This window comes from Oxyura jamaicensis, chromosome 1, assembly GCF_011077185.1.
Source record: "Oxyura jamaicensis isolate SHBP4307 breed ruddy duck chromosome 1, BPBGC_Ojam_1.0, whole genome shotgun sequence".
NCBI lineage: Eukaryota > Metazoa > Chordata > Aves > Anseriformes > Anatidae > Oxyura > Oxyura jamaicensis.
In genome coordinates, this window is record NC_048893.1 from 55,636,449 (window position 1) to 55,649,194 (window position 12,746).

At 43.9% G+C, this 12,746-nt stretch overlaps 1 protein-coding gene across 1 annotated transcript; it reads left to right on the forward strand.

Moving 5' to 3' along the window:
• The first annotated feature begins 137 nt into the window (after positions 1–137).
• RTCB (RNA 2',3'-cyclic phosphate and 5'-OH ligase) lies at positions 138–12,032 on the forward strand. Its single transcript, XM_035340699.1, has 12 exons — positions 138–282; positions 380–458; positions 612–679; positions 2,222–2,321; positions 3,509–3,665; positions 4,201–4,357; positions 5,477–5,636; positions 6,602–6,777; positions 7,349–7,537; positions 7,999–8,109; positions 9,004–9,123; positions 10,203–12,032. The coding sequence occupies exons 1-12, from the start codon at positions 190–192 to the stop codon at positions 10,308–10,310; spliced, it is 1,518 nt and encodes a 505-aa protein (XP_035196590.1). The 5' UTR covers positions 138–189; the 3' UTR covers positions 10,311–12,032.
• The last annotated feature ends 714 nt before the right edge of the window (positions 12,033–12,746 follow it).

The window sequence follows — 12,746 nt, forward strand, 5'->3', positions numbered from 1 at the left end:
CCCCCAGCAGGCCGGCCCCATGTCGCCTCCCCCCCCATCCCACACCCAGACGCTGGGGGACGGCAGCAGCCCGGCCCCACACCGCCAGGGGGAGCCCGGCGGAGGAGGTTTTGTCCCTGGGCGGCCGCCGTCCGCTGGTACCGGCGAGGCTGAGGTGGCGGCGGCGAGCGGCATCGCGAGGGCGCCGCCATGAGCCGCAGCTACAATGACGAGCTGCAGTTCCTGGACAAGCTGGACAAGAACTGCTGGCGGATCAAGAAGGGCTTCGTGCCCAACATGCATGTGCGTGGGGAGGGCTCGGGGTTGGGGATCGGGGGGCGGGGGGGAGGGGGAAGGCCCGGCGGGGCCCGGCCGCGCTGACGGCTCTCTCCGCCCGCAGGTGGAGGGTGTTTTCTACGTGAACGACCCTCTGGAGAAGCTGATGTTCGAGGAGCTGCGCAACGCCTGCCGTGGTGGGGGTGAGTGCCTTGGTGCGGCCCCGCAGCCCCCCCTGGGGGCCTGGGCCGGCTGTGGGGAGCCCTGGGGTATGAGCAGGCCGTATACCAAGCGCCTCGTTGTGGTAATTTATCAGATTTTATTTTTTTTTTTATGCTTTTTTCTTCGTTTTTTAGGTGCGGGTGGGTTTTTGCCTGCGATGAAACAGATTGGGAACGTGGCAGCGTTGCCTGGCATCGTTCACGTGAGTAACTGCTTGGAAACGTGGGCTTCGCTGCTCTGAGGAGGGGTGAGGACCAAAGCTGGTGTTAGGACAGTTGGCGTGCTCAGAACCTGTCTCTGAGTAAGGAGGGCTTGCAAGGACCACCTGTAAAATTAGCTTGTCAGAAAGGAAGGTGTCTGCTTACTTCACTTACCTCTGTGTGCTTGCAGCCCAGAAGGCCAGCTGGATCCTGGGCTGCACCAAGAGAGGAGTGGCTGGCAGGGTGAGGGAGGTGACTGTCCCCCTCTGCTCTGCCCTCACGAGGCCCCACTTGGAGCACAGTGTCTGTGCCTGGGGCCCCCAGCACAAGAAGGGTGTGAGGCTGTTGGAACAGGTCCAGAGGAGGGCCACAAAGATGATCAAGGGGCTGGAGCAACCATCCTACAAAAAAGGTTGAGAGAGCTGGGGATCTTCAGCCTACAGAAGAGAAGGCTCAGGGGTGACCTTATTGCAGCTTTTCAGTACTTACAGGGGGCTTATAAAAACATGGAGAGCAGCACTTTGCTCAGTCAGATAACGACAGGACAAGAGAGAATGGTTTTAAACTAAAAGAGGGGAGACTTAGATTAGAGGTTAGGAAGAGATCCTCCACTTATGGGGTGGTGAGGCACTGGAACAGGTTACCTAGAGAAGGGCTGAATGAAAAACATGCATGATAACAGTTTAACGCAGTTGAAAAGTTCCAATTTCTGACAGTTTTCTGGGTGTTTGGGACTCTTTTTTAATTTAAAAAAAAAAAAAAAAGATTTGGAGCCCCATTTGTGCTGCCCTAATCTTAATTTACCATGCTTTGAAATTGCAACATTGTGCAGAAGCACGTTCTCACTTTTTTTAATTGGTAGTAATATGAAAAGGTTCAATTAAAAAAAAAAATCTTTTATAAATTACAACTACACCACTCCTGTCTTACTCTGTTGTATCAAACGACTTTTTCTCACAGCATGCAGCGTTTGGCCAATACTTAATCACATATGTAAGAAGGGAAAACACTAAGTGTTACATGACATTACTCAATAGTGTTGAATGCCTTCCTTGTTACATTTACAGTATCTAAGTATTGTGAATGTGTCTAGATGGAAATTAGTAAAGATAAACTCATCTTCACTCTTACATCTCTGCTGCATGCTACCAATAACGTATTGCCTACATAGGATGTAAGTACAAGGACTCTTGGGTCCAGGAAAAGGCTACACTGGAGTTCAGTTTGAGATCACAGTTCCTGCGTTTAGGTGTTAAGTTTTCTTGATCCAGTCAGTAGAGCCAAGGGGGCTTCTCAGCTGCCTGGCCACGGGGTGCTCGCTACAGAGTGAGATCAGCTGCTCTCTGCTTTCTTTGACAGTCTCTCCTGTACTTATATGTGTTTAGATACTTACCTGAATTCAGGTGTTTACTCCATCTGAACATCCATTCTCTGGTGTATTGGTCTGTACGTGTGACAACCACAAGGCAAAGCATAACCAAGATGGCTCTTAGTGCTGTATGGAGTTTTGTGGGACTTTTGAAATTTCCTCCATTTTCTTTCAGAGATCGATAGGCCTGCCAGATGTCCATTCGGGCTATGGGTTTGCCATTGGCAACATGGCTGCATTTGACATGAATGATCCTGAAGCAGTGGTTTCACCAGGTAAGGATTCTTTAAGACTGACTTAACCTGCACTGAGAAATGTCTGTGGTGGCTGAAAAAAAGGTGAAATGGCAGGTCTTTACACTGCTGCGTACGTGGAACCAAGGTGAAAGATGTCTGAATTACAGAGAGTTAAAAGGCACTTGAATTCCTGAACTCAGAATCTTCATGGAGCAGGTGGTTACACGGGAAACATCTAAATAGTACAGAGAGGATTGCCTGTGTGTTTTTTGGCTTAGGCTTGTTGTATCCTTCAGTCTTGAAGAGACAGCACAAGGCTTTGAACTTGTGTTTCTCCAGGTTGATAAAGAATTGACTCTTTTCTTTGAGCAACATTTGTAAACCCTTTTTGAAAATATTTCTACAATTTATTAAAAATGTAACCTTACAATATTTGACTTTTTAATAAACACCTTGGTCTTTAGTTACTGATGGTCTGGAGATGCTTTTCTGGTTGTATCTGATATTCATGTTTCAGGCTTGCTTTAGACAGTTCCATTGTTCCTGATTGACTCAAACTTGAATCTCCTTGTCTGGTATCCTGTCTCTAACACCAGTTAACACCAGAATTTTCACTAGTAGAGGTGGCGTGATTGGTCTTCCACATTAAACCTTGCTCTGTGGAATTTATTTATATTAAATAGTGAAGAGTTAAGCAAAGCACTAAGGTTTCATCTTTTAAAGTATTTATTGGTTATTATAACTAGTTATTTGTGTTGTGAAGATTCAAAAAGGACTTGCTTTTAAGACCATCTTATCTTGGAGAACTAGGCTAAGATTTTAACCTGTCACTTTTCTTCTGTCCTGAGGCAGGAGAACAGGGATATCCTCTATAGTTTCTGTGGGCAGTATCCTTTATATCTGTGTAAGTAGACACACAGACTCTTTGTCTGCTTGTTGGAGCAAGCAGAGTATGCATAGAGTATATGCTTGAGACAGAAAAGCTGTGTGTGTCAATTTTTAAAGTGTTCTTTTTTTTTGCAAGACTACATGGCTGTCTTGAAATCTAAGGTTTCTTCTGAGTCTCGTTCTACTTTATTTGCAGTATTGTGTCAGAAAGGTGTAAGATCCACAGCACTTGGTACATGGACCCTGTCAGCCAGGACGCTGATTTAAGATGAATACTCAGCAAATGTTCACCATCGGCACTCTCTTTATTAAATCCATGGCTTTTCCTACGCTTCTAGGTGGTGTCGGATTTGACATCAACTGTGGTGTCCGCTTACTGCGTACAAATTTGGATGAAAGTGATGTGCAGCCTGTGAAGGAGCAGCTTGCCCAAGCCATGTTTGACCACATTCCTGTTGGTGTCGGCTCCAAGGGTGTCATCCCCATGAATGCCAAGTGAGAGAACAACTTTGTGTGTACATCAGTAGAGGGGACATCTCTCATCTTTATTCTGATGAAAGATTCATCAGTGGGAAGAGGGAAAAACCCTAAACCTGTTCATGTTCTTTCTACACGCATGCTTCTCCAGGAGGAAAGGCAAAATCATTGGTGTACTGTCAGCTGTTTCTTCCTCCATTTAAAACCTTGACATAACTAAACGATCTTGAAAAGTTCCTATTTCCCCTGACAGAAAACTTCCTTACATGTAAAGGTATTTTTGGAAAGGGGGGAGAGAGAAAGCAGGATATTCCTCACACAATGAAGAGGAAAAAGTAATGATCTATCTAATGTTAATATATTTATAGAGCTTGATTTTCATGAAGTATTAAGTTGGACTTCTTACTAGAGGAGCTGGGGACTAGTCATAAAATTATAGAATAAGTTAGGTTAAATGGGATGTCTTGAGGTCATCTCACCCAACTCCCTTGTTTCTGGTTGAGTTTTGAATGTTTCCAAGGATAGCACTCACATAGCTGTTTGATAACTGCAGGGATTTGGAAGAGGCACTAGAGATGGGTGTGGACTGGTCTCTCCGGGAAGGCTATGCCTGGGCAGAGGACAAGGAGCACTGTGAGGAGTATGGAAGAATGCTGCAGGCTGATCCCAACAAGGTCTCCTCAAGAGCAAAGAAAAGGGGCCTACCTCAGGTAATGCCATTTCAGGAGGGTTGTGAGTGCTCCCAGGGCTCAAGTGTGAGATACTGTGTAGGTCTCTAATTTTGTATCTTGAAGCTTTGCCTAGCAGTTCTTGGCAGGGGGAAAGATGAGATGGTGATGCTGTTTCTGAATAATTCTTGACAGAACTGGAATATAGAGAAACAATATTATATATAAGTATGTATAAGTGCTGAGCATACCCAAGGTCCCTTTGGCCATCAGGTTTTCAGCAGTTAACTCCCAGTACTGGAATTCATGTTTGCCAGCATTTCACTATCCAGATATAGTTTTGTTAAGAGACTGGCAAGCTGTTCTGTAAGTTCTCTGTTTGCTCAGCAAGTTTATAGCAGGGCAAGGAAGGATGTCTTAATAAATGTGACTAGCTCAGAACTTTGAATTAAAGTTCAAGGGTTGGATTTCATTTCTGTACGTAGTATGTCATTGCTCTGGGTGGAACTCTTCTGGGATAGCTATAATAATGCTACCATATTTGAAGTTTTCTTCTGTGCAACTTCTTGAGCTTTATGAATTGTGGTGCTGCACTAGACTACAGCATTTTAACCACAAAATAATGTTATGTCCTCAGTTTTCTCATTCACCTAGCAAATAAGGAGTCACCTGTTATGGAATTGAAAAAACTGGGTCTTGGAAATGAAAAATCTTGTTTAATTCTGATGGAAAGGTTTAAGAACCCAGTTAACAGGATACTGTAATTTCCCTGTGGTGTTATTAGCGAGTATAAGACTGCCTATACAGACTGAAGGGTAGATTTTTAGTGCTCTGTACATTTTCTGTCTTTCAAGTAGGCATAAGTCAGTTGCAAAAGAGTGGCAGCACAATCTGTAGATCCTGGTCCTTCTGCTTATTTGGAGTCTTATTTAAATGGTAAAAAGTGTTATGAATATGAACAAAAAGAACTCTGATGATGCTCCTGTGTTCTACTTCCTTTTACTTTGTCATTTGTCATCACTCTCTTCCTCCCCACTCCCTGGGAGAACAGTTCTAAAACTAAAACCTTGCTGTAGGAATTTGCCCTGTTTTCCATATTCTGTGTGTGCTCCCGGAGGCTGCTTTACTGGCGCTGTCTGATCCTTGTGTTGTGATTGGCAGCTGGGGACCCTGGGAGCAGGAAATCATTACGCCGAGATCCAGGTCGTGGATGACATTTACAACGAATACGCTGCCCGGAAGATGGGCATCGACCACAAAGGGCAGGTGTGCGTCATGATCCACAGTGGCAGCAGAGGTTTGGGCCACCAAGTTGCCACAGGTATGATCTGGCGGGCGTACGTGCCTGGAGTGAAGCAAACTCTTCAGCATGGTGTTGTCACTGACAGATGATTCCAGCACCAAAAATACCATTTCTTACAGCGCAGTTGTCAAGTCTGTTCCAAGTTGCCTTGCTAGGGGTTGTCTTGCATTTTGTCTGCTTGATTGCAAAAGCCTTTCAGCAACAATAAGTTTCAAACCAAAGTGGTAATTATCTTTGGTCTTGCTATTATGGGACAGGATAAAAGATGACAGACTCATACTAGAGCATGTAGAATTCCAGTTAGATGCTAGGATTTCCTTTATTTTTTTCTAACCATTAAAATTGTCAAATGCTGGAAATGCTTACAGAGGCTGTTTGTAGAGCCGGCATTCTTGGAGTTACTCAGATTTGACTAAGTTGCCAAGCACCTTCATCCAGCTGGAGCTGCTCTGAGCAAGAGATAGAACTAGATAGTTCCCTTCTAACTCCTCCAAACTAAATTACTATATGATCAAAAGTGGATGGAGATTTTCACTGAGTCATGTGTCAGCTTCAGGGTCTCTAAACATATTTGCTTATGATTATGAGGTCATAATCATTGGTGTAACAGAGGCAGGCATTTTTGCAGAAGAAAAGACTAAATTCTTAGCTCACAAAAAGGTGCTACGTCTGTGTTTATTGTTTTGAACCCAAGTGAAGTGCTTAGATTATTAGAACATATCAATAGGTTGAACTTCATTTGTCTAAGTGGAGAATTCTTTCTGGTACACCTCAGGACCTAAACTTTTATTTCTAAAAATAGTCTTGGGGAATATTGTTTGCAAACAGCAATGTTCTGCCACAAAATTACTTTTGCATTTGAGAGGAAACTGTAGGTTTGACCACTGGACAGGTGTGTTCAGTTTTAGAATATAGACACCCATGTTAATCCCATAGATGGAAACAAAATTAGGAAGTCACTTAGAAATCTGTTTATTTCCCAGATGCACTGGTGGCTATGGAAAAAGCTATGAAACGGGACAAAATTATAGTGAATGATCGGCAACTAGCATGCGCCAGGATTGCCTCTGTAGAGGGGCAGGATTACTTGAAGGGAATGGCAGCTGCTGGAAACTACGCGTGGGTCAACCGCTCTTCTATGACTTTTCTAACAAGACAGGTAGGAGCAGAGTTGTTTCTGATATAAATATTGTGATATGCATGTCCTGCTTTATGCTAGCTGTATGGAATACAGGGAAGCTGCAGTATTTAATGTAACTTCTTTTTTTGTGCTTCCTAAGCTGCATTTTCTAGACAGACTTACACAAATTATAGTCATGACTATCTGTTTAAGATCTCTCAACATCACTTGGACTGCACTTGCAGAAGCTACTTAGGCAATATTTTTAGCGTGCCTCGTACCAGGAGAAGAGAGTACAAGAAAAGCCATCTTTTCAGAGTTGGCAGAATTTGTCTAGTTGATATCAGGTTGAATTCCAGCATTAGAACTGCTGATGAGCAGATAAACAGTCTGGGCAGTCCGTTTCTGTCACACTCAGCACTGTTGTACTCAATTCCTGAATTTTACTGAGGTTTCTTATCTGCGATGCCAAGTGTTCAGGTCACTAACTTAGCAGTAAGAAACATTAAGCAGATCTCTTGCTTTTAACTACCAAAAATATTGGGTAGCTTCCACATGTACACAGCCATCACCTTCTTGTATTTCACATCACGGTTTGCTCTCTTTTTAGGCCTTTGCCAAAGTCTTCAACACCACCCCAGATGACCTCGATATGCACGTTATCTATGACGTGTCTCACAACATTGCCAAAGTGGAGCAACACGTGGTGGATGGGAAGGAGCGAACTCTGTTGGTGCACAGAAAAGGGTCAACCAGAGCCTTCCCTCCTCACCATCCTCTTATTGCTGTTGATTATCAAGTAAGTTTAGCTGTGGGAGAAGGAAAACAGATGAGAGTTTTGGATGAATCAGACAGTTTTAGAGTCCTTAACAGAGATCTGAATGCTCTGAATTCTCTGAGCTAACTGCACTGGAAGCCTAATGGGATGGCAACATTCTGCTCGTCTGTTAGATCTTTGGGACATTGACCTCCCCCTTCTGCTCCACTCCCACAATAGTTGGAAGATTCTTGAAAATTTCATATCTAGGGCAGACTGCAGTGATTCACCTGTCTGTTGAACCCAAGTCTTTTGATGAACTGGTCTACATCGTTCAGTGCAGTTAGGCCTCCAGAGTCCTTGACAGCAGGCATCCGAGGCAAGCAGGAGTGTTCTGAGAGAATGTGAGCCTGGCCTCTTATTTTGTAGATGTGGTTCTTCTCAGACATTTATTAAGGATGTAGGCTTTTGCTTGGTGAGTTAAGACTTGTTTGCATCCGCAGCTGACCGGACAGCCTGTTTTGATCGGTGGGACCATGGGCACCTGTAGCTACGTTCTTACTGGCACAGAGCAAGGCATGACTGAGACCTTCGGAACTACTTGCCATGGAGCTGTGAGTCAAAAAGCATTTCAAGAAGGGGTTTGCATGGGACTGTCATCCAGCAAACAAAGTTGTTAAAGGGTAATCCAGTGTGTGGTGCATCTGTTGGTAATACAGGTAGCTTTGCTGCAGTAGTCCCAGGCCACGAGGATTGCACGCTCTAAGTTTTTTTGTCCCTTACAGAATAGTTTTGATTACTCCTCGAGAAAATTTAGGGTGTCCTCCTTTATACAAAGCAAAGATTAATGTAAAGATGTGGAGAATGAGCTCCTCTTACAAAGTCCTGGTTTCCCTGAACTAACAAGCATTAAACAATCCTGAGGCTGTCCTTATAAAACTCCTCAGTAGTTGGAAAAAAGGATTTTCTCCCTTTTTCTTTACAATGTGAGATAAGATGATTGAGGAAGAGAAATCGCTTCTGGTAAAACTCTGGATTGTGAACAATGACAAGGGATTTGGGTAAAAAGACACTTGCAGACTAGTATGTTTACATACAAAACTTTCCTAGCCATCATACCAGACGTGGTTATGCAGAAGCCAGTCACCTATAGTCTAAATTCATTTTCCATTTTGGGGCTTACTGTGCTCTGTGCCCTCAGCTAATCTGTATTTGCGTATAATGTAAACTGACTTGGGAATATGTGCAGGATATAGCAGCAGATGTCAAGCTTTACCCCAAAATGTTCCAGGGGTTCTGTGTAGAAGTCAACCTCCTTCCTTGTCAGTGTTTACAACCACTTATATTTGTGGACATTCTGACCAACATTCTTTCATGTTCTTCAAAGCAGTTGGGAATGTAGCTTACTTTTCCTGTGTGCATCTGTTGTTTTATTTTTGGTTTAGTAAGAAGGAGTTCTGTTTTTCCAAGCTGCTACAAAAACCAGAACTAAATAAACTACTTTCTAGGGTCGTGCACTGTCTCGAGCCAAATCTCGACGTAACTTGGACTTCCAGGATGTATTGGACAAGCTGGCTGACATGGGCATTGCCATCCGCGTTGCTTCTCCCAAACTGGTCATGGAAGAAGTGAGTTTAACATTTCATTATCTGGGAGGAGAAAAAGGAGTCTTGTTTTGTGGCTGTATGACCCTACCTGTCTTGGATTTTGGCACTGCGGAGTAATCGCTAGTTCCCTATATATAAAGCTGCTGCAATTCCTGACAGAGCTATCCAATTTTCTGGAAAAAAGTGTGAAGTCTTCTCTCTCCCCAAAATCTTCCTGAAAGGGGAGATGCCTGTCTGACGAGTTTTGAGGGCTATGTTTTTTTCCCCTGTTCTCATGCCTGGCAATAGGGTTAATTAGTATCTAACATGAAAAATCTTTGTGAGAGCATCAGAGAAGAAGTTACATTTTGTGGCTTCTCTTCCTTCTGAATTATATTCTCCCAGCTTTAAATTTACTGTACTTTGTAGCTGTCATGGATATTCATAGCAGTGTATGAGAAGTCCGCATCTTAAGACAAATTCCTACATTTGCTCAAAAAGAAAACAACTTGAAAGAGCTAGAAAACTCTGATTAGTAAGACTTCCAGTTCTTCTATGTTAACACCATAGGATATCTCTTGTGTTGACAGCCTGACTCGTGGAAGTACGTTTAATCATTTGTAGCTGTGCTGTTATGGGTGTTGGTGTTGCACGAAGGTATTGATCCTGTGAAAACCTCTGTTCAGGGGTGGATTCCTGGTGCTCAAGGGGGAGCTCCAGGGTTCAGCCCTGACTCCTGTCACTTAGAGGCAGCGAAGATAAATCCTAAAGGCTATTTGTAAGGAGGAAGTTGGAGTGCCTTCTGGCCAGGTGCTGAGGCCCGACGTTCTCACATGCTGGTGGTTTGGATTATTTGAGTATATTGGGAAAACTGAACCAAAACAGGTAGCATTTTATCTGAAATAGGGTGAAAGCTTATTTGTAATGCCAAGTATCTCTTAGACTTTAGATGTGTAAAATGACTGGATTCTCAGTATGTTCACCTACTTCTACATCCTCAACTTCTGTGATTCAATTTTCACAAAGAAAAGAAGGGGCATCAAAAGCCTACATCCAGCTTCCTGTGACTTTCAGTTGTTTATAATTTTGTCTTTTTTTTTTTTTTTCTTTTCCCCCTCCAGGCACCAGAGTCTTACAAGAACGTGACAGATGTGGTTAATACCTGCCACGCGGCTGGCATCAGCAAGAAAGCCATAAAGTTGAGACCTATTGCTGTTATAAAAGGCTAGAAAGTGACAAGGCAGCAGAAACCCAGTGACATCTCCAGGCCTTCTGCAGAACTGACTAGAATCTTCCCATACCTCTTGGGCTCTGTAATATGCTCAGATATCACACCCCTGTTCTGGAAACACAGCAGTGGAGGATACCCCTATTTTTAATGACTTCTACACAAAATTAATGCCCCCCCTCCGCCTTCTTGTTATATGATGCTCTTTTCTTGGGAGAAAAGGGTAAAGATAACAGTCTTGGCTTTTGAAATGCAGTATCACCCGTTAGGCTGATTGTTCCACAGGCAGGACTTCAGACTTGCCTGAGTTCTCACTAATTGCTGTGCTGCAAGACCACCTCCATCAGCAAAGATGGCCTGTGAGCCCGACCTCCTGTCTCCACACCCGAGTGCCTGGAGCTCTTCCTGCGTACAGAAATACTCTGACAGGCAGCGTATGGCGCTGCTGGGCAGGGAGAGGTCGCTCTGTTTGCAGATGGGTAAAATGGGGAGTTGGGAGTGGTCTCCTGCTTGTGTTGAGAGGGATTAGCTAGGCTTGAGGCGCAGTCCTCTTCTCTTCCCCCACCCTCTCCCATGTACCACAGCGCCTGGTGTACTTGGCTCAGCCCAAGTAGGTGTTCTGCAGTCTTCTCTAAATGGCAGTGGGATTCGGTTTGTTACTTTGAAAGGTTTTGTTTGCCCAATAAAAGTTGTGACTTAACTTAGAGATGCGCTAATCCAACGTTTTGCAAAGCCCTAAGCAAGTGAAAGTTGGATTGGATGATGTTTGCTGCGTCCTGCAACTGATTGAAGTGGGTCATGTTGCAGGGTCAGGCCCAGTAGGATGTGACTGCTTTCAGCCAATGTTTCTTTTATGTTCATTAAATGAGACCGGAGCGGGGGCTGACCAGTAGATCATATTGGGAATTATAAATAAAATGGGAAGATGGACACTGCGGTGTGTCTGTGTCATGTTTGTTACGTGCCTGGAATGTCTGTACACCTCTCAGTACCAGCTTGGTTGCCACGACATCTTGTGGCTTCGGTCGATGTACCTTGCAAAGAAACGTGCAGATGGCAGGATTTCTTGTAGGTGAAGGGGAATGCAGTGCTGTTTTGTCAGCTTGGTTACAAGTGTGGTTGCTATGAGCCCTGGGCCCTCAGTGGTAGGTGAAGCCTGCCTGTAAGCCCGTACGCAGACACAAGAGGGCAGCCGGAGGAAAATCTCAGAGCAAGAATGGAGCCGTGCCGGGGACTCGTGTAAAGGGAGCAGGTTGTGATGTGTGGACTTGACTGCCTTTTGAGGAAACATCCCTTTGGGTTTAGGATCTTAGCAGACACCTGTTGATGCCAAGATGCATAATGGCATGTTGCTGTCTGAATCACTCTTATTGGTTCCTTACGTTGCAGCATTGTATTTGTTGCAGGGTCAGAGGCAGCACATGCAGTACTAGTCACTGCCTTGATTCCTTTTGGTTCTGACTTTAAAGAGAGCGCCTTGTTTTCTGCTTTCTCCTGTGGAATTGCTCCAGATTATCATCTCTGATCTGAGACAGACTCACTGAATTTCAAACACAAATAATTTCACATAGCAATGTGAATTAGCCTCATGGAGCTGCTGACTGAAAGACAAATTGTTGGTCTGTTTCCTGCACAAGTGCATGTTCCATTCAGCAGCTTCTGTATATAAATACTGCAGACCCTCTGATGTGAAATGCAAGGGAGCTCTTAAAACATTAATATTTAAAAAGAAAGAAGCATTTTGAAACAGTTTTCCTTTCCTACTGTTGCAATTTTACCTACCTGTGCAGTTGAAACAAATTTCAGTTTCTTAATAATAAGCAGAAATCCTGTGCACCATGTAGGTGCTTTCTCAAATACATGCCTTAAGCCTCTTCTGATCATCAGCATTCATGCACTAGCCTTTAAGAATGCAAAAAGTGATGGCAATTTTGGTTTCCTGTTGCAAAGCTACTCTTACTTTTGGTTATATATTGTGCTGTACAGAGGAGACAGGTGGTTTCCTAACCCCCTAAAAAGTGAGAGTAAAAATGTAAGATGTTTCCCAGTTCTGTTACTTGTATTTAAATTTGGATGTTGTTCTAATTAAAATCCAGCCTTTTCTCCAGATAAGTCCACTGGTTCTTTTTTTCAACTTGCATTTAAAAAAATAAATAGGTAAGTTAGGACGGCAGGCAATATTAAAATTCACATGCTAGAATAGAGGTGACTGCAGAAGCACCTCTTCAACACCAAAGTGCCCACGTGTTCACCTTTGGTGAACAATTGTTAGGGGTGTTTTATTTATTTCTTTGGTGGAAAACCATAGGTAGGAGGTATGGGCCTACCCTACACCCCTGGAGCTGTTGTATCCCTCTCTCTAACACTGACATTGCCTGCCCAGCTCATCCATTCTGTCACCTGTAGCATGACCTGCAGCAGACGGCTTGCTGGCCTT